This window comes from Silurus meridionalis, chromosome 15 (genome assembly GCF_014805685.1).
Source record: "Silurus meridionalis isolate SWU-2019-XX chromosome 15, ASM1480568v1, whole genome shotgun sequence".
Lineage (NCBI taxonomy): Eukaryota > Metazoa > Chordata > Actinopteri > Siluriformes > Siluridae > Silurus > Silurus meridionalis.
Genome location: NC_060898.1, coordinates 7,175,785 through 7,202,044, shown reverse-complemented (window position 1 = coordinate 7,202,044; position 26,260 = coordinate 7,175,785). Strand labels below are relative to the sequence as shown.

At 38.1% G+C, this 26,260-nt stretch overlaps 1 protein-coding gene across 1 annotated transcript in view; it reads left to right on the top strand.

Annotated features, from left to right (window-relative positions):
* setx (senataxin) overlaps positions 1 to 23,744 on the top strand; it is a 33,539-nt gene extending 9,795 nt beyond the window's left edge. The window contains exons 2-25 of the mRNA XM_046868277.1: positions 239 to 438; positions 2,017 to 2,224; positions 2,643 to 2,752; positions 3,479 to 3,695; positions 4,302 to 4,421; positions 5,292 to 5,463; positions 5,677 to 5,770; positions 5,926 to 9,294; positions 9,514 to 9,538; positions 10,569 to 10,739; positions 10,937 to 11,160; positions 11,852 to 12,001; positions 12,161 to 12,311; positions 14,273 to 14,374; positions 14,930 to 15,036; positions 15,418 to 15,489; positions 16,924 to 17,073; positions 17,197 to 17,304; positions 18,420 to 18,595; positions 19,027 to 19,119; positions 20,415 to 20,603; positions 21,565 to 21,660; positions 21,755 to 21,842; positions 22,055 to 23,744. Coding sequence (XP_046724233.1) covers positions 241 to 438; positions 2,017 to 2,224; positions 2,643 to 2,752; positions 3,479 to 3,695; positions 4,302 to 4,421; positions 5,292 to 5,463; positions 5,677 to 5,770; positions 5,926 to 9,294; positions 9,514 to 9,538; positions 10,569 to 10,739; positions 10,937 to 11,160; positions 11,852 to 12,001; positions 12,161 to 12,311; positions 14,273 to 14,374; positions 14,930 to 15,036; positions 15,418 to 15,489; positions 16,924 to 17,073; positions 17,197 to 17,304; positions 18,420 to 18,595; positions 19,027 to 19,119; positions 20,415 to 20,603; positions 21,565 to 21,660; positions 21,755 to 21,842; positions 22,055 to 22,465 — 6,801 coding nt within the window. The 5' untranslated portion in view covers positions 239 to 240 and the 3' untranslated portion in view covers positions 22,466 to 23,744. The remainder of the gene's footprint in view (positions 1 to 238; positions 439 to 2,016; positions 2,225 to 2,642; positions 2,753 to 3,478; positions 3,696 to 4,301; positions 4,422 to 5,291; positions 5,464 to 5,676; positions 5,771 to 5,925; positions 9,295 to 9,513; positions 9,539 to 10,568; positions 10,740 to 10,936; positions 11,161 to 11,851; positions 12,002 to 12,160; positions 12,312 to 14,272; positions 14,375 to 14,929; positions 15,037 to 15,417; positions 15,490 to 16,923; positions 17,074 to 17,196; positions 17,305 to 18,419; positions 18,596 to 19,026; positions 19,120 to 20,414; positions 20,604 to 21,564; positions 21,661 to 21,754; positions 21,843 to 22,054) is intronic.
* The last annotated feature ends 2,516 nt before the right edge of the window (positions 23,745 to 26,260 follow it).

The window sequence follows — 26,260 nt, the reverse complement described above, 5'->3', positions numbered from 1 at the left end:
TGCGTACATGAGCATGTTATGTTGCCGCTATCTTACCCAATGTAAATGCTGCTGTTTGGAATAGATGGTCATATTCGATAAGTGTCCTAACTTCACACAATCTTTTTCATACATGTGATTTGATTTGAAAACAAGTCAGAAAAGAAACATCTCCTTATACAGCTGCTGATCAAATGGATCAGAAAAAAATCAACTGGATCAGAAAAAATGACCCCCCCCCTTCTTATTTTATACACAGTTATGGAGACGTGCGTGTGGTGTATCCAAGCAAATGAATCCAATGATGGCGATGAGGCCGTCAAGGCGGTGCTACAGCGTTACTGCGCCGGTAAGATGACGCCACAAGAAATGCAAGATGCTAATAAAGACCTCCTGTATTGCCTGGAGTGTGTGGCGGTGTACCACGAAGCAAGAGAGACGGTCCCAGCACTGCACCAGGTACAATCCCACTGCAACCAAAGTTGCATTTTTACACCGCTTAGTGTATACAAGACATTGAGAAGCGGGAGGGAACTACACTATACACATGAAAGTTCAGCCCTATACTGCATGAGGTGCTCACATAGCATGCAAATGTGTCTCCGCACTGCACAAGGTACAAATGCTGTGATGAGTAGCGAGCATTCACACTGTATAAGTGACACGACGCTCATAAACGCGAACTACACTTAACAAAGGGGGTGAGGGTGTTCACACTCTGCAAGAGGTATATATACACACACACACACACACACACACACACACACACACACACACACACACACCCTAACTGTCTTGCCTTTGCGTGGCATTTAGCAGACGCCCTTGTCCAGAGCGACGTACAAAAGTGCTTTGAGTCACTAGCAATAAATAAATCTACACTGGTACGCTAAATTACAAATTTAAGATAAATCAGCCTACAATCGAGGTGTTATTTTTTATTTTATTTAAATAAAGCGAACTTGGAAAGTGTTAGTTTGTAGTGGCATTTGTAAACTTCCAACTTGGCTGCATCGCCAAAAGTCTAACGCATAAAAAAGGCCAAATTGACACAATCCTAGGCTACGTCCTACCTAATCTGGATACATTTAAAAAACAGCGTTTTTGTCTAAAAAGGATTCAGAGTCCACGCTACAGCGCGAAAGCTGCGGCTTCTAGCAAACTCTGTCCCCAATTTTTTTAAATAATTTTTTATTATTATTTCTTTTTAAACAAACGTTTTCACAATTTAGTGAAAAAGAGAAAAAACCCACATTATTCACTTTGCTACTGACACGGGTCAAAAAGCGAAAAGCGGTTCAGCAGAACTCTAAATACCATAATAGAGTGGAGTTTTTTATTTTTTATTTTATTGTTCCAACAACTTTTAATAGGAGAAAGTTCACCAGGTTTGGTTTGCGCGTACAACAGAAATGATCCTAGCAGTATCGAAATGAAACCCACCGAGGTCAACGAAAACCAATTGCTTCAACATGTTTAAAACTTCACAGACTATTTTCAACAAAACCATATAAACTAAAATTTACCAGCACACACATGTACGTACATAAACAGTCACTAAAGTATTTATTATAAGAGCTTCTCTGCATGCAGTATCTGGACTAACAGGACTAATATTCTCCGATGATGTCCAAAATAGTCTCAAATTTTACTAAACTAACAGAAGAAAAAAAATTGCTAAATACAAGTGAAAATAACAGCTGGATATGCAAATCTATGATTATTAAAAAGCATGTGAATATGATCATAAAGATGAGTCATTTAGATATGATGTTTCTTTAAAAGGTAGCTTTATGCAGGGGATGTTTTAAGCAGGATGGTCAAATTGGTTCTTAAAGCTTAATGCTGTTCACTGTTTTCGATATGTGAATGAAACAACAGGAAGTCAAGAAGAACGTTGTACTCTTGGGTATTAGCAGTGCTGTTTGTTGTTCCTTTATCCAGTTCTAGTCGTCTCATAATTATGTGTGTAAATGATATTTCTGACAAGTGCATTAATGGAGGGGAACAAAAAGTACTGTCCATTTTCTCTTTCAGCGTCTTTGGGAATTGGAGACATCTCGGCTGCTCGAAGTGTTTCGGGAAATGTTGGAGGTCGACGTGGACGATCATGACCTGTACTTTGTCGAAGAAGGCCACGAGTTACCGGTCTCAAAGTTTACAGCCGAAGAATTTCTCAACCAGCTGAGATTTGCGCTCATGGAAGTGCTGAAATATCCATACCTTCTGTGCCACCAGGAGCTCTGTAAGTTCTCCCTGAAAGTTTTTGTTCCACCTCTACCTAATGGCTGCAACTAAATTCCTGACCAAAGGACTTATTTTAATTTTTTTCCATTTTTATTGTTGACAAAATCTTATTTCGTTGAAATTTTATTTTAAATTGCCGTTAATGTTTTTGTTATAATTTGTTTTTTAAATTATTTAGTTTTTTTTAAGTGAAAATTATCCTTTAATATCTAATGTCTTTTAACATTTGCTTGTTGATGTAAAATATTGAAACTTAAAAATGTTCATCGTTGCCACGCCCACACACAACCAGATTTTATTTGCTTTGCCAAACAGCCTTATTTACTATAGCTAGAGAAGCTGACAAGCAAGATAAATGCTTGTCAAATAGAAATGTTACTTTCTTCTTAATCGCCTTATTTCTTTCTATACTCCAGGTCAAATGGTGGTAAAAGTGTTATGCAAAATGGAGGATATGAATAATCCTCTACCAGTGCATGAGCGCTATCAGGGAATTTACCTGCTCATGGTGCACCCAAACGAAAAGGTAAGCCTGTATACTGTTTGGGAAATTTATTGGTTAATGTTTAATCCCCATATTTTGTTTAGCTGTATTTCTATATATTTTCCCCCGCTTTTATCAGTGCGTGGATTCTAATTTTTTTCCCCCCCTCACCACATATGTAAAAAAAACTATTCTGAACTATTGTTCGGAGCAGTTAACATGGTCAGTCTCATGCATGTAAATATGGATCTAGAAATAGTGCAGAATCTTTATTAAATCTAGAAAAAAAAAGGCAGATTTGCATGTTTTTGGAACATACTGTATATTGCATGTTGAATTTCCGTCCTTCTTAAGGTTCACATCAAAGGTGCTGTTCCAAAAACAAACAAGTCCCTTATTATAGGCATTGAAGACTAAGTAATTTTCCATCTTCTATCAAAGCTTGGAGTCAAATTCACACAACTTAAATGTCACTATGCACAAGAACATTTTCTTCAATTCATAAATTCAGCATTGTTAATTTGGTGTACGTTGATTCTCTACACCCTTCGTCAATAAGAAATTGTGGATTTGTCTTAATGTATAAACTAAATAGCTCTTTTACAAAATACTTTCTTGTTATTGAATGCGTAATCGACAAACATCCTGACAACCATCTTCTAAATTTTAGAGAAAAACCTTCTCTGAACAATGTGCTTACTCTGATATATGGTGTTTGGCCTATGCGGACCATCTATTTTTTAAAATGTTGTCCTTCTCCTCTCTTAGGTGCGTCGCTGGGCAATAGCGACTGCCAGGTCTTTGGGCAGAGTGGACAGAGATAATTATTATGATCTTCAGGAGGTCTTCTCCTGCATGTTCTACATCATTGATTTAGGAATTACTGTGGACTTCATAAATGTGGATGACCAGTACTGCTCTGGCAAGCTCAATATTCTACCTCCACATCTCTATGACTCCAAAAATAAGAAGCATTACTGGCTAGGTATGCTGTGTGTGACCACAACCATGTTGCTATAAGTTTCCTTAAATCTCACACATACACACATGCATGCATACATAGATATTTATTAATACATGCAATGATCTAGATCACCTTTGAATGATCAAAGATGCTGTTAAAATGAGAAAAATTACGAAAAATGGCCTACTGAATGAACCCCAACTGTTTCATCTTTGTTCTTACATTATTAACTATTTCACAATCCATTTCAATGAATGTAATCTTATTGCACTACTTTTATTTCTGTATCTGGAATTTCAGATTTGAAATAAAAATAACCAACTAATATTAACCATTATAACAAGTTACTAGTGACTAACTTTTCAGTGCTGGCAAATTGCTTTGGTTTAAAAGGGAGAGAAAAACCCCCCACACATTTACAGTGTCTAGTGTTTTATAGTAATTTTTTTAAATTTTGTTTATTTTTTGTGACATGCAAATGAACATAAGGAAAATCCAACAATATTGTTGGAAATATTGGAGCATACTTTATATACAGTCTGCAATATTGGGGCACTGAAGAGCTTTGCTGAAATGGGGGTTGCAGAGATGTTTCTGCCAAACTAAAATCATCATGTCCTTTTTCAGGTATCTGTATGTTGCTGATGCAGCTGGACTCGCAGGCCATGGACTCTTTGTTAATGGGGCCAGAAGGGCAAGCCAGCATTCCTCAATGCATTATCAATACCATGAATGATTGTAATAAAGGTAAAGCACAACCACAATCTGTTTTTTGAAATCAACACTTGTATCTTTTTAAAGACAGCAGATGGTTCATGACATTGTACGACTCGATTAATGGTTTAATAATTAAAAGGTTTGGTATCAAAAATGTTCGTTTTGTAAAGTGCCAAGAGATAGCAGCACAAGGCTGCAGGCACAGTCACAGGGAGCACCGACCTTCATAAGTCAGTATGCCAAAAGACCTCGTCTTATGTACATCTGCGCAACTCTTGCTAATCTGCGCCCTCTGTCACCGAGCACTCCTCAAATGAGTTTGCGGCTGGCAAACGACCTGATCTCACTTCCACACCCACCCTACTTGCCAGTTTTGCCCGTGCGGACTTCGCCCCACTTCCTGAAGGTTAAGATCTAGCGCAAAGGTCACCATTTTCACACCACTGTGGAGATTCAGTGCTAATAGGAGAAGGTGCTTGCTGCAATTAGGTCGAGGGCTCTTTCTTTTATAATAACACACAGACCTCAGAAAACATGCTCAAATTTCTTAAAATCTCGAGCACTCATGTGCCGCTTTTACTACCCTGATACCCTTGAGAGTGGTATGTATGCATCAGTGGTCAGTATTTGAAGTTCTTTTTTTTGTGAATGAGGCATTGCATTTTTACACGAGGTTTGTAAAGACTACATGTTTTCAAACATGCAGAGGAAAAAACGCGAGTTCATTTTCAAAAAGCTGAAATTTGAAAATCAAACAAATTGCACCAGTATAATGCATACTCCATCACCAGTCAATTTAGACAATGCCAGAGGAATACTGTTTGGGGGAAAAGATGTAGAAAATGTAAAAATTCTGAATGTTTTATGGACATGTTTTCCTTTTTCTCTTTTCATTTTCAGATGACCCTGGATCAGATCCCTTCTGGCCCTCTTTGCACTGTTTCTTGGTCATTCTAGACCGTCTTGGCTCGAAGATTTGGGGTCAAATAGAACCACTAGATGCTTTCCAGGCCATCACTAAAGCAAGCAGCTACATGGCTGAAATTGAAAATATCCGACAGAAAACTGCAGGGTATGAGGCAGCTATCTGGTTTTGTAACATTGTTATAATAAAGTAATACTGCGTTTCAGTTCTGAATCGATTTTCCAACTTTACATTAGGTTTTTGAAGCTGTTTTTACCAGGCACACTTTTTTGGGATGTAGGATTATTTATTTTATTTGTTTTTTGTATTTTATTTTTTTTAAATTCCAAGATGTTCTTTGTTCTCTAATATTGAATTCAGGACAAGAGTGAAGGTAGAGCCTGAGAATGATGATGACCTAATATCCTGTAGTCAAATTGTCTATGGCTGCTATGCAACGGAGCGAACAAGTAGAGTAAGGAATTTTTCTTAAATGAGAACGCTAGTGATCAACGCGTTATTAATTGTTGCCTAAAAAGTAATTTTGTACTATTTTGTTTATTTATGGAAAACCAAAAATTTTAACTGTCTCCACTTTGCTTTCTCTTCCATGTATGCTGTGACCTGCAGTCATCAGACTGGTCATCTGGCAATAATGACACCAGTGGCAATGAGATTTTTGAAGAAATGAGCTGCCTGGTTAATGTTTTGCAGACTGAAATGGGTCAAGGCATGCGTGTATACGGGAGCACCTTTCTTTGGTTCATTCCTTTTGTTCGCTCGATCATGGAGTTGAACATGCTTAATAGCATCTACATCGGGGAAGTTATTCACTATCTGGATAACAACATCAACATCAAGGATTTGCTCTATGGGCGGACACACACATGCGATAAAGTCACGGAGTTCTTCATCCGCATCCTTTTGGATATAATTAAGCTGCACCTAAGTAAAGGCTGCATGGAAATGCTGTCTTATTTTACCCATATATGGGTAGATATCGTAATGCAGTGTGCCACCCTTTCTGATGACCTTTATAATGCCAGAGTTCAAGATCGGAGAGGGGTCAGTTCACTTACTTCGCATTATGCTCGAGGGACCCATATGCCAGCAATTGGTATCGGCGCAATGAGTCACGCTTGCATTAAGTTGATTCGCTCCATCTTGAAAGAAGGGGGACGAACAGGAACAGTCTCAGAGTCTGCACATTTTCTGGACCTAATTAACAAACACTTACGTGTCTCTGCTAGAGGGTGGAATCTTCCCAAACCAGAATATGAGAATCTTAAGAAATGCTTAGTCAAGCTTGTGAAAGCCATATCCGACAGGCCTGTTTCAAATGATGTTTTATGTGCTCCACCAACACCACCATCTGATCCGTCAGAACATGTCATTTCCTTTACAAACTCCGCACTGCAAATACCTCTGCAGCAGCCGCAAACCAAAGACGCAGAGGTTGGTCCAAGTGGCCCGAGAGATACAGTTCATTTTATTAAGGATGAACCACTGTTTGATGATGAGGAATGTCAAATTAAATGTGACGAAATTAAACCAAAGAACGAACCTCATAATCCAATACCGATTTCAGAAAATAAACCTCCTTTTAAGATAAGCCGGTTAACAGCAGACAAGGAAAAAATGCAGGAAATCAAATCAAAGTTAAATGAAGGTCAGAATCTTTCCAGGATACAAGCCATTGCTAAGAGAAGATGTGAGACTGAGGATGAACGAGGTGAATGCAGTGGCTTGAAAAAGATTGAACATTCTTCAGGTGTCAGCCCTCAGAGCTCTGATCGCCAATCTAAGGTCCAAGACTCTGCCTCACTTAGCAAGTGCAGGAAAAGGGATTTAAACGACGATGACGACCAGCCTCTTGATGTTTTCAGGCGTCAGCTGAAAAGATCTCGAAAGTCCGCTGAAAAGCATTATGCCCAACCGTTGTTCAGCAGTGATGATGAATCTTCGAATGACAAAACGGCAGTAGAAAACCGGGTAGTACCTGGTCCATCTTTGGACTTTGAATTTGCTAAGAGCCCAGGCCGTGTTTTTGATGATTGTAGTGACTCACAAGTATTTGAGTGTGAAACCCAAGAAGACATTGCATCTGCCTGGGATGAGCCGCACATTGGCGTCCCAATTGTGACCAAAAAGCAGAAACTTGGCATTGAGTCCAAAGCATGTGTTATTTATGATCTGGAGCCCATTGGGACTCAACCCATCTCAGACCAAGACATTGAGCAAGCCTGTGTGCAAGTGGAGGCTCAAATCCATCAGCACCAACAGCCAAAGGAACCAACTTCATCCAGCATGCAAGTGCCACCAAAACCATCTTCTGATGAGAAATCTGGATTTATTCAGTCCAAGCACTCTGAAAAACACACTGAAAAACCTGGCCGAATTGATAAAGTCAAGCAACAGCTGAGCAGAAAACCTCCTATAACTGAAGCCCCAATTCAGAAAGCCAAGAAACATTGCAGGCTACTTAAAGCCATATCTCTAGAGCCTGTAAAACCATGTTCTTCCACAATGGTAGCTTCATCCTCTACTGCTTCCTCCTCGAGAGGCTCTTCTGTGCACTCTGTCGTGCGTTCACTATCCAAACCTGCTATAGTGCCTCCAAAAAAAGATCGGGTACGTGTTGCACCCGAATGTGCACCAGAGCTTTTAGGGTTGAAAAAGAAGGAAAGGAAAGCTTTTGAGCTTTCCCAGCGTTCCTCTACCATAGTAGCTCAACTTCGATCACATGGCCAGAATATGAATATTGAGCAACAACAGAAGTCAAAAAGAGTCCGTCAAAAGAAGGCCGTTGTGAAGAAAGGGAAGAAGTTGCTTTCGTCACAAGATTTGCAATACTATAGGCAGACTGCTGCTGTTGTCAAATCAAATAAATGTCCTGTGCTAGATACCTTTCCCAAATCAAAATCTGAAAGCATGGATGAGCCAAGCGACGAGGAAGATGATTACAATTTCCTTCCCTGTTCTCAGCCCGACCCTGACCGAAGGATAGACAGTAAAATGGGTGTCAATCAGGTCAATACTAGTTTGTCAGATAACAAAAAAGAAGTAAATAATAAGGTGGAGAATCCTAAAAGTAAGGAGTTGAGCTCCTTTCAAACCAATGCTGTTTGTGGTTCAACGGCAGAGGGTGCAGAAGCCATAGATGAAAACCAAGATGATAATGAATGGACATACCTTACCCAAAACGAACCAACAGACATGGAGTTATGCTCGCAAATGGAGCAAATTGAGGATTATGGCAAGAATTTAATGATTCAAGGCTGTGCACGCATGGAATCTGGCAACCAACCAAATCTTTTTGAAGAAAAAACGAATGAGCCTTTTAATCCTGGCAACAAGCCTCAGAAATCCATTGAGATGTCTACAAATGACCAAGTGTTCGTAAAACCTAGCATGTCGACAGAGGGTCCGAAAAAAACAAAGCCTTCGACGACGAAAATCTACACATCAAGTTCCCGCAGTGCCTCTTTGGCTAAAGAGATTGGAAAAGTATCGAACCCTCCACCTCCTGCTCATGTTGCTAAAGCCAAGGTTGCAAGACCACCCCCGGCAATGCCACCCCCGGCAATGCCACTCCCACCTCCGAAATCCACAACACAGCCCGAGTTTCGCCAACCTCTCCCCCCTAGACCCACCCTGCATGCTCCGAATCAGGCTTCCAAGTCATCACTTTCTGTTGAAACTCCTGCTCCCTATGTACCTTCCTTTAAAACCTATTCCAGACCAGAAACGCCTGTATCAATACGAACACCAACTGTGGCTCGAGATCGAAGGTCTGAACATTCTCCAATGTTCGATCCATCCTACCTGAAGCAGGCGATTTTAAAGTGGGAGTACTGCATGTTCGAGAACTATACAGCGTTTGGGACACCCAAGGACTTGTGTCCATTTCCCCTTAAGGAAGTGCCAACAAATTTCTCTAACCACAAGGAGTACTTCGAAATATTTTACCCCCTATTGCTTATTAATACGTTTGAGGAGGTGAGGTTTTTTTTTTTTATTTCACTGTACACTGTTTCTACAATTTTCTTGCTGAATTGATGCATTCATTTTTAAAAGAGTAAAATTTAAGCTGTAACCACTATACACAATCATAGATTCCTTGTTAATTACCTTTTAATTTGCCTTTCAAATTTAGTTTTTTTGTTGAAAAATGTTTCTAATAGTGTATTTTTTTTTTTTTTTTTTCTCCCTCTTTAGATGGCCAATAATTGGCTTACCGATAAAACATCAAAATAGATCTCAAGATCCAGCAATTTGATTACATCAGTCGCATTGCCAGTGCGAGCTTCACAGGTGCATTCATCTACAAATTCGTTTACAAAGAATTTTGCATGCACATCAAGAACTGAACACTTGTCCCATCCTGTTATTAAGCCGGTCAGTCATATTGCCGGTCAGCACTGCATTGCTTAAGATCTGACAGATACGGGTCAAGACATAATCACATTAAATATAAGAATGGTTGCTGGTGACAACTGGGCTGGTTTGTGTATTTCAAAGTCAGCTCACAGCTAACAATCTGGAGTTTAAACAGAACATTGAAGAAGAACAAGATCTTTTTGTTTGGCGTGGTCACAGAAGAATCACCAGTCTGGTTTGTGATGATTATTTTCAGGATTGATGTGGTGGATGGGCTTTAAGGTTCTTCTGATCTTTGACTGTCTAGTCTTCATGAGCTTGTTGTCTGTAGCCCAAGATTCCAGTTTTCAGTGTTTTCAATGGACCTCCCTGTGGTCTTTTGGGGCAGTAGTCTGTCTACCTCAATGTTTGACGAAGTACACAAACGATGTATTTGAGTAAAGGTCGCGATACAGTAGGTAAAATATTAATTCAATAAAAGTGTTCTTTTTTTTGTTCTTTTACAGAAGTAAACGTTGAAAGAATTTGCCTTCACATGTACTTAAGTGTCCGAAGTACAATGATTTATTATAGCTATAATGTTCCAATTATCATTTTTGCTTAATCAACTCGGCTTGTGTAAAAAGTCTGTTACTCATAGCACAACAATCTATTAATAGAATGATAGTTAGTCAAGCACTGATATCTATTAAAATTATCATGAGCCAAATAACTTTGTTTTAACAACACCAAAATAAGGTCATAGATCACTTTTCCCCCGCTGTGATGTTTGATGTGATCTTTTACTACAGCTCTTGACCTGTATCTGTCTGTGTTCTGTAATGCTGCATATGATTGGCTTTTTTTCTGATGCTATACATATCTAACTGGAGCGAAATGGGTTTATTGTGTAGCCAGCCTTAATCCTGAGCAGGAGAAGAGGCAGTTGTATCCTAAAGAAGAAGACCTTGTACTCCTCTGGCTGCCGGCGAACGTAGGAGCATATGCGAACGACGAACCGGATTCCACGGAGACGACTGTCCACTTTGGATGCGTGTCGCGATACACCGTGATGAGCAATGAAGGTCTGTGTTTGTTGCGCATGTTGGTTTTAATTATGCAATAGTAATGCTATTGGATTTGAGAGTTAGAAGGTGATGTTTGTTTGTGTATACGCACTTTTTGTATACACGCCTGTGAGCCATAGGCAGCGAGAATCTATTAATACTCATGAACAGGATGTATTTCGGAATATATTGAAAATTGTATTTTTCACTTGTAGGGCAGCCCTCCACTCTGAAACTTATCATTCAGACTCGTGGTAACGTGTCCTCTGTTAACACCCAACCTGTACGCTGTGAAGTGATTGGCTCCCTGATCAGTACGCTGCGGGAGTTCCGAGCACTGTGTATGCTACAGAGGAGCAAGATGTTGGATCCAGTGATCAAGCCAGACATCAAGTATTTTGCACCCTGCCAGGACAACCTCCCAAGCCTAGATTTGCCTGTAAGTAAATGAAGAGCATCCCTAGGTTAGAGCACAGTTGGTTCTGGAAGTTCTTTTGGCGTTCATCGTCATGGATAGATATCAACAAAAGTAATACATTTAATAAATAAGTAGAAATAGCAAGTAAAAGACCGAGATCAGAATTGGTGGTTGTGATGCCAAAAGATTTTGACATTGACTGGCTATTTGAAAAACACTATCCCCTTCAGCAGCAAATGAAGATGTTGTCCTTAAAGTTGATGTGTTAAAAGCAAGTAAATTAGGCAGGTGGTCATAATGTTATACCTGATCAGTGTACCCTCTTAAACAAACCATGTACCACTCGCTTTAAAATAAATAAATAAAAACATTTAGTACAAATCTAGTTTTACTTGCCTGACAGCCATGTTCATTGCTCACTTTGGCAGTTTTCTTAGTGTGTGTAACTATTGTGCATAACAATCTCATTGTGCGTAATTTGTGTGATTTATATCTAGTGTGTTTTTTAAGTAAAAAATTTTTTTATAAATTGTAGTGATCAGTGGTGTCCTGGGTATAGTGAATTCAGAAATTAATCAGACTATTCATTCAACTTCAAATGTACTGTTTTAGTGAACGTGGCACCAGACACCATATTTTTTTAAATTGCAAGAGATTCCCTGCTAGTCTAATATAATATTTAATTAATTGTAAATGTCTTTTCTTCCTTTAGGAATATAATGGAGACCAGGCCCGAGCAATAAACTGTGGTGTTGCGATGGTGAAAAGAAAGCAGAATACCCCAAAGATATTGTTAATACATGGGCCACCAGGGACTGGCAAAAGCAAAATCATAGTTGGGATGCTGCACAGACTTCTCTGTGTATGTCTTTATTTTATTTATTTATTTAATTTTTTTTAATTTAGCTGAAATGTTCTTACAAAATGTTCTGCTATTTACTCTTAACCCTTTCCATATATCTCCATATCTCTATAGGATAGAATGGAGGCTTGATTTGGTTGTGTGTTGTTAACTCTTTAGGATGGCGCGAGACCTTCGATGGGTCGCAACACCAAGTCTCACAGAACGAGAATTCTACTCTGCGCTCCATCTAATGCAGCCATTGACAACTTGATGAGAAAAATCATTCCTGCCTTCAAAGAAAAGTGCTTGGACATCAGTAATCCACAAGGTTACTAGTAATCCATACGCACAGCCACATGCTTTCCTGTTATTGTGAAGCGATTATGTAGTGCAGGGCTCCTCAAACGATGGCCCGGCCCCCACATTTGGAACAGGCTCTCTAAACAATGTCAGAGACATATTTTGAAAATGTAATTTTAAATGTTTGCGTTTAATATAGTTTGACTTTCAAACTAAAATTCCCTTAGTAATTAATAGAGATTGAGGGAAAAACCAGAGTTTATTGCTTGGAACAATCGGCTATCAACACAAATACATATCGATAGTTTTTCTGGCTTCCGGTTTGCTGTCGTTACGGGAGCGGCCTCTAGAGGTGAATTACTGTTTTTACACGCGAGATAAATGAAAATATTTATAATTTATTAGTGTATTAATATAGATTTCCCTTATCACATTTTAATGATTCAGTACAGTTTTTTTGTTTATTTAAAATTTTTGTAATGCAGGTTCAGTATTTTACATGGCGTGGTGTTTTTTTATTAATACTGGATTCAGTATTTTTATTCCATATATTTAATCGTCTATCGGCAAGTACGACCCAACCTAGCGGTCGGTCGATTTCTCGTTATTAACATAGCCTAATTCTTAGTTAGATTCACCCACCAACCATATGCATAAGTAGGTAAGTTTTGATATCAATAGCAATGAATATGAAAAATGTCACTATGATGGTCATAATGCTCTTTTAATAGGCTAAATATCTCTGGAAAAGTGATGCTCATTTGTCTGTATGGTGCGTAAATATAATAATTAACGAATTTGGCATTAGGAGGTATAATAAATACATTTAAATCATATTAAAATCTCCACTATAATACCGGTAGTCACTCTGGACCATGTCATTATCTGTTACAGACCTGTAATGTCTGTAATGGAAAAAATGAAGAAATGATAAATTGTGTGTCAGGAAAGAAAAGGTTTGGGGACCCCAATGTAGTGTAAACTTCAAAAGTGTATATCCGTTAGCATAGGGGAGGCCACAAGATGGTCAGGATGCTTTGAGTTAAAACAAATATATTGATGATAATAATTAATGTAATGTTTGTGTGAAGTGCTTGCTTTTAATGATCACTTGGATGCAGTAGATACTGTCAAACCAATTTCATTCCCCTCATTTAATTTCAATATTTTTTAATATTGAAGTGGCTTTTTATGCCACTTAGGGAAATGAAGTAAATATTTTATGGCCATTGATGCAAAAACCACTTTTACTTATATGTATATACACACTATATTTCCAAACGTTTTGGGTCACCTGACCTTAGCTGCCATATGTGGTTCTTTTCCAAACTGTTACCACAAAGCTGAAGGCACTCAATTGTACAGGACGTCTTTAGATGCGCTATAATACAATTTTGCATTCGTTTGAACTTGGAAACCCAAACCTGGTCCAGCATGGCCATGCCCCTGTGCACAAAGTGAGCTCCTAGAAGATATGGTCTACATGTTTTGGAGAGGAAGATCTTGATTGGCCTTTTATAGAGCTCCGATCTCCTCCCTATTGAGCACCTTTGGGATGAATGTGAATGCTGACTGCACCCCAGGTCTCCTCACCTACATCAGTACCTGCTTTTCGTAATACCCATGTGGCTGATAAACACAAATATCCATAAGCACACTCCAAAATCTAGTGGAACATCTTCCAGAAGACTGGAAGGAACTTTAAGAGCAAATTGGGACTAAATGTGAAATGCAATGCTCAAAAATCACATGCCACACTTATGACTAGGTGACCCAATACTTTTGGCAGTATAGTGTATATGTAAAAAAAAAAAAAAAAGGTATGTCTGTGTGTGAGCATTTTTTGTAAAGTGTTTTGTTGGTGTCCCAATTACAAATCTGTGACATTCAGTTCTGTTTATATTTTTAATTAATCTGGTTTAACATTTTTACTTTGTTTTCTTATTTAAAGATTTACACACCGCTTTTCTAAAATGATTGTGTGCACAGGCACCTGTGGTGACATCAACCTGGTGCGCCTTGGGAGCGAGAGGACAATCTCTGAGCAGCTGAAAGGCTTTAGTCTCGACAGCCAGACCAGGAAAGCATTAGGTGAGTAAAAAGCATGCATGTACATTCAAGCAGGAAAAACAATTCTAACTAAAACCTTGTCTGCTTCTAGTTAAGTAGATCAGTTTAGACTAGTGTTTAACAAACACTATGAGTATGAAACACAAGTAATTCTTTCAACTTTTAAATTAATTCATTGTTTCTCTGTAAGCCACATGTTATTACAAGCTGTTATTGAAATGAACACTGGTATAGTTATATGTTCAAATAAAAATTCACCCTGATGCATATCACATTTTAATGATCTGATCAGTAGGAATATGAGTTGGTTTTTGCAACGTCTCTTTATTAGGCTTTCACATGGTGGTTTAGTCAAACAGAGCAGAATTCACATAGTAATTTGTTAATTGGACCCCCAAGCCCACTGAACCTGGCATCAGGAACAATTGCACTAATAGCAAATCAAATCAGAAATATTTATATGTAAAAGGTTTTACAGTTTAAATGATGACATTAATGCAATTCCATCATGACTTATTACAATATAATAGATACTGGTCTGTATCATTGGTTTCTGTTGTGCGATTCTTTGTGCAGAGAAGACGCAACAAAGGCCTGATTTAGAAAAAGAGCGTGAGAAACTGGACAAGTTGATTGAATTGATGTCTCAGGACTGTGCCAAGACGGACAAGAAATCAGCCATGGTGAGGCACTGCTGCACATTTTGGTTCTTTAATACAGATTTCCAATATTTTTGATGTAAAAATGTTATATGGTGTATATATATTCCCTGCTATGTGGTCAGCAAATTCAGAATTATAGACACAGAGATTTTTGGCAGCCTAATGTCAATTCATTCAGGCAATCCCAGACAATCACTCATAAGTTGAAAGAGGATGTACAGACAGTAACTTTTTTTGGTTTGTTTTTTAATCGAACATAAGAGCCCAACCATAAATGGTTGTGAAACTGTCCGGAATGAAACTTTTGATCTCATGGCAAAAGGGTGTTATTTTTCTTGTTGTGCCACTCAGGAGCCATGTCTCAAAATCCTCTAACTACTGTTTTCTTCTCTTCTTTTGCAGTTTGAACAGCTGAATTCCAAAAAGATGCATTACATGAAGGAAAGGCAAAAACTCAGCAGACCACTAAAGGAGGTATACCCAATTACTATTTTTTTTTTTCTAAAAGAACACTTCTTTGTTCATGTTCAGTGATCAGTCATTGATGCATGGGGTCCTAATTTGTTCGTCATCTATGTTCGCATTTGTCAGCCTCGTAACCCATTCGCAGGATTCACCTTAGTCTAGTTAATAACCAACTTAATACAATTAAAATTCAAACTTCAATTATGAGATTAGTATACAAATTAAATACATTTTCCAGCTGTGGATAAGAGAGAGTGAAATGCTTTCTGGCAGTCAATCAGCACGTCTTAAATGAGATCTTCAAGAGGCACTACTCAAATCGCAGTAGCATGCAAGTGCAAATTCAAATCCAAAAACCCTTTTTTTTTTTTTTTTGTACTTTCTAAGAATTTACATATCAGAGGCTCCTCCTCTGCTTATACCTCATCCACATATTCCACCAGTTTCTCTTTCTTTAGTGGAAGTCTTGCTTACCTCCTCCTCTTCCTAATTTACATCAGAATCAGGTTTATTGGCCAAGTGGTTGACGCACACAAGGAATTTGGTTTTAGCTGTTAGTGACTCTCAAAGTACAGACATAAATAAAACTATACATTCAGCTTGGCCTATACAAGACAAAGCAGACTATACCAGACAAAAACAGACAATGTGAGACAATATAGACAGTATGAGTATTAAATAGGGATTAGAGATTATCTGGCAGATCAGTAATGTACATAGTGTGAGAGTGCATGGTAGTGCAAATGACAGTATCGTGCGTCAGGTACGATAAAGAGTTACTTTAGAACTTTGTACAATATATAGCAGCCATAGTGTGTGTAACATATACGGATAATGAGATGACTGACAGTTCTAATAGTGCAGTGCTTATAGATATGATATGACGCAGGGAATATATTTATAGTGAGTTGTTAATGAGGCTGATTGTCTGGGGAAAGAAACTGTTCATGTGCCTGGCAGTTTTGGTGAACAAAGTTCTGTAGCGCCTGCCAGAAGAGAGAAGCTAAAAGATGTTGTGTCCAGGGTGCGAAGGGTCAGTAGTGATTTTTCCTGACCTGGTTTCTGTTTCTTGTATGGTACAAGTCCTGGAGAGTGGGCAGGGGAGCACCAATGTTTTTTTTCTGCTGTTTTACATATTTATGATTTCCTCGTTTCTCACGCCTAATTAAAAACATTTACTTTCGCCTCGAAAAAAAACTCTATACCCATTTTGAAAACATCTATTTTATTTACATTCGATGTAAGTATTACTGCTTATTCCTCACGTTTTACATTCTGCCATTTGTTATTATTGTGCTTGGTTATATAAACTTTAGATTTCTCAACTATGAATTTTTTTCCTGACGAACGTGCCTTCTTTTTTTTTCTATTGTTTTGTCCTCATTTTATTTCTTCTTCTTTGCCCTCTTGCTTTTCCTTTTGCCTCTCACTTTTCATTTTTAGTATCGTAATAAAAAGCAGGAGGAGCAGTCACGTCTCATACTTGAGGCTCATGTGATCTGCTGCACGCTGAGCACAAGTGGCAGTACCCTCCTTGAATCTGCTTTCCGGCACCTTGGGCACGAACCATTCAGCTGCGTCATTGTAGATGAGGTTTGTTCACTTGTTTAAAACATAAAAACACAAGATCTTTGAAGTAACAAGTAAGGGTTTTATGCATTTATAAATATGCAAGTTGTGACCATTTACTTAAGTGTTTTGTGTGTACATTTGTAGGCGGGACAAGCTAAAGAAACAGAAACATTGATCCCTTTGCTTTATCGATGCCAAAACCTGATCCTAGTGGGCGACAACATGCAGCTCACCCCCACTGTCATATCCAAGGTATTGCAGATTGGAATAATCTGTCAAGCAAAACAAAATTTTTACCACTTACCAGATTTCATTTATTTGACACACCCATGTTATAATTGAATATTATTGTCAAATGAAAGCTAAAGATAAATCATGTTTGATCTGTTGAACTTTGCTGGTTGCTAAAAGTCCAAGTGAGAGACAACTGCAGACGTTTTAAGAAGCACAAAATCAATCAAAAGAACTTCACATTATAACACTCATATTCTCACATTATAACCCTGAATAAAGATCGGATGTTGCTATGGGAATTAATTGAATGCTGAAGCCATGGCCCACAAGAAATTACACAGGTTATCATTGTGGGGAAAAGACAAGGTCTATCAGGGTGGCTGGCAAGAGATCTAACAAAAATGTAGTAATTATTGCTCACCCTCTGCATCTGACATTTTTGTTATTTGTCTAGATCAGGGGTCTTCAACATTTTTCGGGTCAAGGACCCCTTAGGTGATAGTCATGGGGAAGGGACAACCTTGATAGAAAATGTTAAACATGGCCATATTACACTAGTTTTATTACGTTTAAACAATTGGAACCATGATGTACATGCATCGTCTGTGTATTTTCAAATACACAAAAAAAAAAAAAAAATTTATTAAGTTAGGTTTGTTAAGTTCACACTTGTCTTTTATTTTAATAGGTTTGCAGTTTAATACATTTTCTTTTTACATGAACATCAGCTTTAGGTTTAATACAACTTGAACGTAATAATTATATATTTTGTCTTTCATGGTTTTCATATTAAACATTAATTGGCGGACCCCTTGCAGTACCACTACAGATCTCTTGAAAACCTATGGCCTACATGGGTTCCTGGATGGAAAAGAAAATGCAAAAAACATCCAAACCTGCCTAAAAATTGCCAAATTGCCAAGATGTGTTATGTTCTTGGGTAGAAAACTTAGGCCACAATTCTAAAAGAAAACAAAATCCTTTTTTATTAGATTATCAACCCCCACCCCGAATCAATGAAGATTTGTTGATAATTGCCTGAACAACTTATTCTGCAAAACAGCAACCCAGCAGGATTCTTTTTCCCAACTTTAAGATTCTTCCTGTTTGTGTGTGTGTATCATGATTTCTAGACAGCCAAAGACCTGGGCTATGACCAGTCACTGATGGCTCGAGTTTGGATGGACCTTAATCGCCAGAATACACACCTGCCCTCTAGAGTCTTCCTTAGCGTCCAGTACCGCATGCACCCAGATATTTGCAAGTTCCCATCAAAGTACATCTACGTCAATGAACTGAAAAGTGACCCGTAAGAGCTTTAATCCTCTCCCACACACATCTGTTAGAGCAATGATTAGTATTGCACCCTTAATATCTGCCTTACCTAGTCCAGTAACTGCCTAACCACTAGTTCCATCTCCAGAACAAATGTTTGCTTTTTCATTTAATGTTCGCTTATGTCTGTTTTTATAGCATATAAAAATAATGAAACCGTATACTACCCCATACTGATCACCATTTTTTAGACTCCTGGGTAGTCTCGACCAGGTCTCAAATTACAATATTTTCATCAGAATGGGTCTCCATCATAAGTCATGGGCTACCTGTACTCTATTGTAACTGTTGTCTCTATATTACTATGTCCTAGTGTTTGCCTTTCAGTAGGTTTTTAAAATATATACTTTTAAGTGTAGGTGTCTTTATTATAATGTGTGTGTTTTTTTTTTTTTTTCCCCATAGTGAGACTGCTAATAAGTTGTGCTCAGTCTCCTGGCCGTTTGAGCCCTACAGAGTGTTTGATGTGACTGATGGAAAAGAAAGCAAAGAGAGAGAGTAAGTTAAGGGGAAAAGGACCGAAGAGGAAAAATGGGCTCAAAATGCGGTATTGAATTTGAATCGTGTTTCACTACTCTTTGTGACTTTAGCTGTGTGGACAAAAATATTGGGGCACCGTTTTTGCAGTCATATGTGTTTCCTCCTCAGACTTTCACCACAAAATTTTAAGCTTACAATTGTAAAGGCTGTCTTTGGATGCGGTAGCATTGAATTTTCACGTCACTTGAACTAGGAGACCGAAACCTGTTTCAGCATGACGATGCACCTGTGCACAAAGAGAGCTCCACGAACATATTTAAATGGGTTGTACCGAAAGATCTTTAGTAGCCTGCTATAGAGTTTTGACCTCAACCTATTGAACACCTTTGGAATGAATTGGCATGCTGACTACACCACATGCCTGCCCACCCTCCATCAATGCGGAGGTGGTAGCTCAGTGGTTAAGGCATTGGGCTTTGGATCAGAAGATCACAGGTTCAAATCCCACCACCACCAAGCTGCCACTGCTGGGCCCTTTAGCAAAGCCCTAAAAAAAAAAACCCTCCCCTGCTCAGTTGTAAGTCACTCTGGACTAAATGCAAAGCAGTGTGTCCAAAAAGCATATACAAATTTTATAGTCCGGTGTTTCCAAACCTGTCCATGCAGTGTATCTACTCTAGTAGTATTTCAAATATAGACTAAAAAGACATGTTTTAAGATTTATTGAAATAGCCTTAAGTGACCTATTTTTTAATCAAGTAAACTGATGTTAAATCTGTTAAGAACCATTATTGAGTTTACAAGCAAGAGTGCGGTTGTATTCTATTCACTATAGACACGAAGCTCAAGGCTTCATGCATTCGTATCACAGATATTCAATATACCTGATTGTGAGTGTGATATTGCTTTCATACAGCAGTTCTAATAAAATAATCGAACGCTGTTAGAATATAAAATTAATATACAGTATGTGACATTTCCATCTACATCTGATGGCATGTTATAAAAAAAATTATAGTTTAACATGCTTGCTTGTGCTGACTTTGGGAACTGGCAGGATTTTGAACCCTTACTATAGGGAAGGGTGGGATTGGTTGTATATCTGTACAGACACAGATGAGATTGCTCAGATCTATTTTGGAAGGGGGTTTGAAATAAAGTCCTACATACACACTTACTATTATGCACAACATTTAACAACCACTGTGTGACTGTTTAGTATGACCAGGGAATTTCTATTTTAACTATTTTAACTCTCTCTCTCTTTTTTTTTTTTTTTTTTTCTTTTCTTCTTTTTTCCCCTTCCCAATCAGTTCATTTAGTAACTTGAAGGAAGTCAAGCTGGTGGTGCAGCTTTATAAGATGTTTGGAGAGAACCATGCCTTGCGCAAAGAGAAACAGCTAATGCGTGTTGGAATCATCACTCCATATAACGCCCAGAAACAGCTCATCATGCGTGCCCTTGAACAGGAACCGTGCAAGAAATTTAAAAAATACATACAGTAAGGCAAAAGGCTCACTGAGAGCGAAAACATTCCCTTCTTGATAGTAAAGTGAAATCTTTTTCACTTTACTATACTCATTGTATTGTTAGAAATTCTGCACCACCACAAAGGACCATTTTTATAATGCAGCTTATCATTGCCATACTTATTGCTGTGTATTAAACGGTACATTATTGAAATAGAGCCTGTGTACATTTTGTGAATTTGGCCATTTTCCACCACTGAGTAGCTCTTATTCACATAGAGGTAAAGTGCACAAACCATGTACTTAAGTTAAAGTAGAGATACAGTAGGTAAAATATTACTCCGTAAAAGTAAAAGTGCTCCCTTTAAACTTTTACATGTATAAAAAGTAAAAAAAACTATTTGCCTTCAAATGTACTTAAGTATCCAAGGTACTGTGATTCTATTTTGGCTGTAATGTTCCTATTATAATTTTTTAAGACTCTCTGTTTAATTAACTCAGTTTATGTGAACTGTTACTCTTAGCACACCAATCTATTACTAGAACGATATTAATGAGTCAACACTGATATTTATTAAAATGATCATGAGCCCAAAATAAAAAACAAAAAAATCTAATTCAAAATATCTACAAAAAAAAAAAAAAATTGTGCAAATAAGGCTTGCTGTTGAACTGATGCTGAACTTTATGTTGGTAATAAGTAGATACCACCAAGCGCCAATCAAAACAAGTCCAAAACGGAGCGCACGCTCTATCCTGATTAGTGGTTTGCTTGACCAGTTCCGTTTTTATGCACTCAAAATTAACGACTAAACGTAAAGAGTAAGATAAGTAAAGCTAGTACAGTTAAGTACAGTTAAGAACTTCATTATCCTTCATTACTGTACACAGCTAGAGCTACTGATTTTATTAAGATGTGCTGTTAACAGTCTGATTCAAACAAGCCATTGTGAAATCAGTGTGTACCTAATCTAAGCTAATTTCTTTGGACAGCGTGGAGGTGGACACGGTGGATGGGTTCCAAGGCCGTGAAATCGACTGCACCATCGTGTCTTGTGTAAGAGCCAGCGATGAAAATGGCTCTATCGGGTAGGACTGATTTTACACACAGTGCACACGGCACAAGCAAAGCAAATATTATCATGCACATACTAAAGTATGTCTGTTTTTATTTTTACCACAGGTTTGTTGCTAATCGTCAGAGGATGAACGTGACGATAACTAGAGCAAAGTATAGTTTGTTTATTCTCGGACATCTCCGCACGCTCAAGGTAAAAAAAAAAAAAGAACACAGATGATTATATGCACCTCAGAACTGGGTCAGATTAGCATGCAAGCAGGTGTTTTTTTTAGATTAGTTGTGTTTCTATGTCATTTGCATTAGCTTTGGTCACATGCCACTGTTTTTTAAAATTTAGCTTTCCCTGTAGCCAAAATCGTGAAGGTTAACTTTTTTTTTTTTCCTTTTCTATTCTTCTTATAGGAGAATGGCGATTGGGGTGCACTGATAGATGACGCAGGGCAACGTGGGATTATAATACCAGCATCGGAGCCCAACTTTCATGAGGTCACGATTAAGGTGCTGAAACCAAATCGACTCTCTCGTAGTTACTCACACCCTCCTCTCCAAACCTCTATCCCCCCCCACTCTGATTGGCAAAGAGATCGAATGCACAATAGACCTAAAGACCCACGTCAGCCAGTGGATTATCATCCAAGGAGAGAGCAGGACCGTGGAAACCAAGGTTTTACTCGCCCCAGGCTACCAAGTCACGGTGTTTCAGACTCTCGGCTACACCAAAGCTCTGCTCATTTCTCTCGTTCAACTTCAGAACGATATCCCAAAAATCACTATTCGACCTCTTCAGGGTCATCCAGGGCACACAGGAGATAATTTGCGTTTATCTTTGCTGGACACTTATTTTGCCTAAATGACTCTGCATTTCGCAGAAGCCCTCAAGTGTAAACGCGCTTCTAACGTGAGCTGAAGGATTCGTGTACAGCGTCCGGTGTCTTCCTCTAGACATTTTGACCAAAAATGATGTTAGCATTGTACCCAAGAAAATGTTAATCGGTTTTATTTTAGTCTTCATGTACAGAAGTAAAAAAAAATTTGTTAAGTTTGGTGTATTTTTTTATTTTATTTTTTTATACAAAAATTCATCACAATCTATGCCAGAAAAAAAAATCTGTGCATTTCGTAATTTCTTTCTCTTCTATACTTAAATGCCCCTTTTATGTGGATAGTCTAATTTGTAAAAAAACAAACAAAAAAAAATCCCAACAAATTTTAAGTACTCATTTTTGTTTGCAAAGTCAGCAAACAGGATCAACCTGTTGCTACTTTTATTTCAGTTTTTAATGTTTTCAAGATACGCGGGAAATAGTTTTATTTTCTGCCGAGTTGAAATACTCATCAAATACTGTGTCTCGAAAATTACTACGAAAATAAGGAACATTCATATAATGTTCTGAGTTGATTATTTTGCAATTTATTGTATATATTTTAAGAATGTGTCTTTTTGTAATACAGGTTTTGTACAGAACAATGTCTTAGCCCCCTCCTCCTGTTTTTCTTTTGAGGCAAATGTCTGGAACGTTCACTACATCCCAGTGTGCATTCTGGCACATTAGGTTGGATGGAATCGTAACTGTGGCTGGAGTGCACTTAGGAATTGTTCTCTGCTCTCAGTACACATGGATGTAAATCTCCATTACTGTGATGAAGTCCTAAATAAACCAGGCTTAACAAAGTGCACTTTTCCGGCCAAGTATTAATGTGCAATACTGTAATAAACCACCAGAGTGTGTTTGTGTGCTACATTATTTGTAGACCATGCAAGGTGAGATTCTAGGGGGTGGGGGGGATTCTAGATTTCTAGATTTTGACCAAGAAGTCTATTACTTTACTTTATCTGCATTAATCGTGTTTAACGCATACTAATATATAACTCCATATATTTTCTTTAAGGCATTAAGGAAACTCAGTGCTGGGCATGTTGTCCTCTTGCTTTCAGTCAACTGTCTTTAGATCTGCTTTTTCACTCTCGGGTCTTCTATGTAAAGTAAAAAAATAAAATAATTTATTGACTGTGTGGCTGTCCATGTTAAAATGGCACACTGGCATGTGTGACTTTATGCCTGACCTGATGCAATAAACATGTTTCCTTCTAGTTTTATGACAGAGCATTCTTTTTTTTGCCGCTGATCTGGAAACTGTTTTTACATAAATTGGTCCGTATGCATGTTTTAATTAATGACGCATGGGAAACGTGTGCGTTTAAATACTTTTCAACGCCTCATGATCAACATTCTCTTTGGGAATGTTGGCTGAGTGACTACAAGTGATCGACATCCGTTACTCTATTATGCACAGGCATCTCAGGAGCATTAAACTCAAGGTCTTGATAGGTGAATCAATCCTAAAGTTTTCGAGAGAATCGAAGACTGACTTTAAAAATATCGATCAAGGGAGTTGAATATTTATTGAACTATTTCTTCTTCCGCTGGCCCTCCGTTTCTCCTACAAGCAAGTCAGCATTCTGTCACTCAGTCATTTATCTTGGGATCGCTGCATCACCTGGACCTTCTGAGAGATTGTTTTTCTCACTAAAAGCAGGAGAGTTAAACAGTCAAAGAAGAAAGAGGCTCAAGATGTCGACATATTCTTGTTACTTCACCAAAAGTTTTAAAGTGAAATAAATGTAAAATGTGATTGTTTTAATGTGATATTAATTGTATGAACGTGGTATTATTTAATGCTAATAATGAGTGCTTCCAAAAACTATGTAAACACTATAAAATCGCAGGAAAAAAGGTGATTGTAAATATTGATATCGTGGTATCAATATCAACTACTGGTCTTGATCGAGAAGAAAAGAAGTGCTACTGCCCAGTCCTGGCATTCATGCAAAATGGGACCTGCGTCATGTGCACACGTTCTTTCCCATTGGCAGTTCAGCCATCGCCACTTATGTGTATGTTTTGGGAAGAGTGCGGAAACTTACATGAACACAGCAAAAACATCTGAAACTCGACACAGGACAAAATTTAAGTTCAGGCTCAAACATAAGACCTTTAAAGCTCTGAGGTCGCATCACTTCCAAATCACCCCGTTTTTTTTAAAAAGCAAATTATATCAGACAGTAATGTTTTTTGTAAAACTTCAATTGTAGTTTCAATGACTCGATCATATTACTACAGTGCAATGCCATAGGAAAATGATCTGGATAATGTCTACTTTAGCCTTCATACAAACAGTTGATGTTCCCATCTAAAGCAGTCCATTCAATGAGATGTTTCCTTCTTTTCTTGCAGGTGTATTGCACTTCTCTCGCTGTGACACAGCAGTTTTATTACATCGTGTTTCTATTCATAAACTCACTGACTCGGCAGAAAGCGTTCACACTTTTGTGTTGTTTAGGAAACTTCCTGAGTGCTCGGTGCTTCTTCAGGGGGAACATAGAAGAACTTTCTATAGGTCTACAGTGCACATATGGGTGGTAATAAAAGACAATGTAATCAACCATGCATACAAAAAGCATATATAATGTTCAGTTTTATAAAATGTACTGTCAATGTCTACACAATTTATTTAAGCGTATGCTAGCAGCTCTGGGTCTGCTGTAACACAGTTACCTACACTATCTGGCAAAAAAAAATTACTATTTAGTCGGACAGGATTTCGCTTTGGTTACAGCTCACAGTCGCTGTGACAATGTCTCCAGATTTGTATTAAGATCTTGTAGTGATGAGAAAGTTGGACTGCTGCATAAAGTTTTATTTATAAGTCACATTTAAAAAAACTCAATGAGGTTAAGATCCGGATTCTGTAATGGAGAATTCACGTGTGACGACGATGCCTCATATTGCCTGAAAAGCACTTTCACAATTTATGCCTGATAAATACTGTCATGGTCCTCTTCAAATATACCTGTGTCATCAAGAAGGAAACAAAAAACCTGATCATTCTGTATATTCAGGTATTCAGCTGGCATCAAATTTGGGCACATAACGTTGGTGAATCTAGACCTGACCTAGTGAACATCCCCAGATCATAACACTGCCCCCACAGTACAGTAGACACTAGGGAATGGTGGGTGCATCAATTTATCTGCCTCTCTTCTAACCCCCATTTGCCCATCATTCTGAAACAGGGTAAATCTGCACTCATTAGACCACATGAACTTTTCCTCAGCTCTATGAATATAATGCCCTCTTTTCCGATTATCACATTGATGTTTTTTTTTTAAGGCTACACAGCTGTTTAGTCCCAATCCATTAATCCCTTGAGTTCTCTTTGAATTGTTCATGTTATAATGCTCTTATGATCACTTTTACAGTACACATAGCTGTATGAACTACTTCTACTTCTTGTTTTGCCATTTGATTTCACCAAAACCTCAAAACACGATCGTTTAAGATTTTATTTCCATTACATATCTTCCTTGAAGATGATTGTTCATTACTATCCTTCTAGTTGTTAATGATGCATTGGGCTGTGCGTAACCCAATTTAAGCCATTTTCATCAATCTCTGTACTGTGAAGTAACATATGAACACAGAATACATATTCTGACATGGCTGTTTAAGAAATGAGAAGCAACTGCATTAGTTTGGGTTAAATAACATGTTGCCAGCTGAAATGTATTAATCACTGCAGTAATTATCTAGTTGAAGGCTTTTGCCT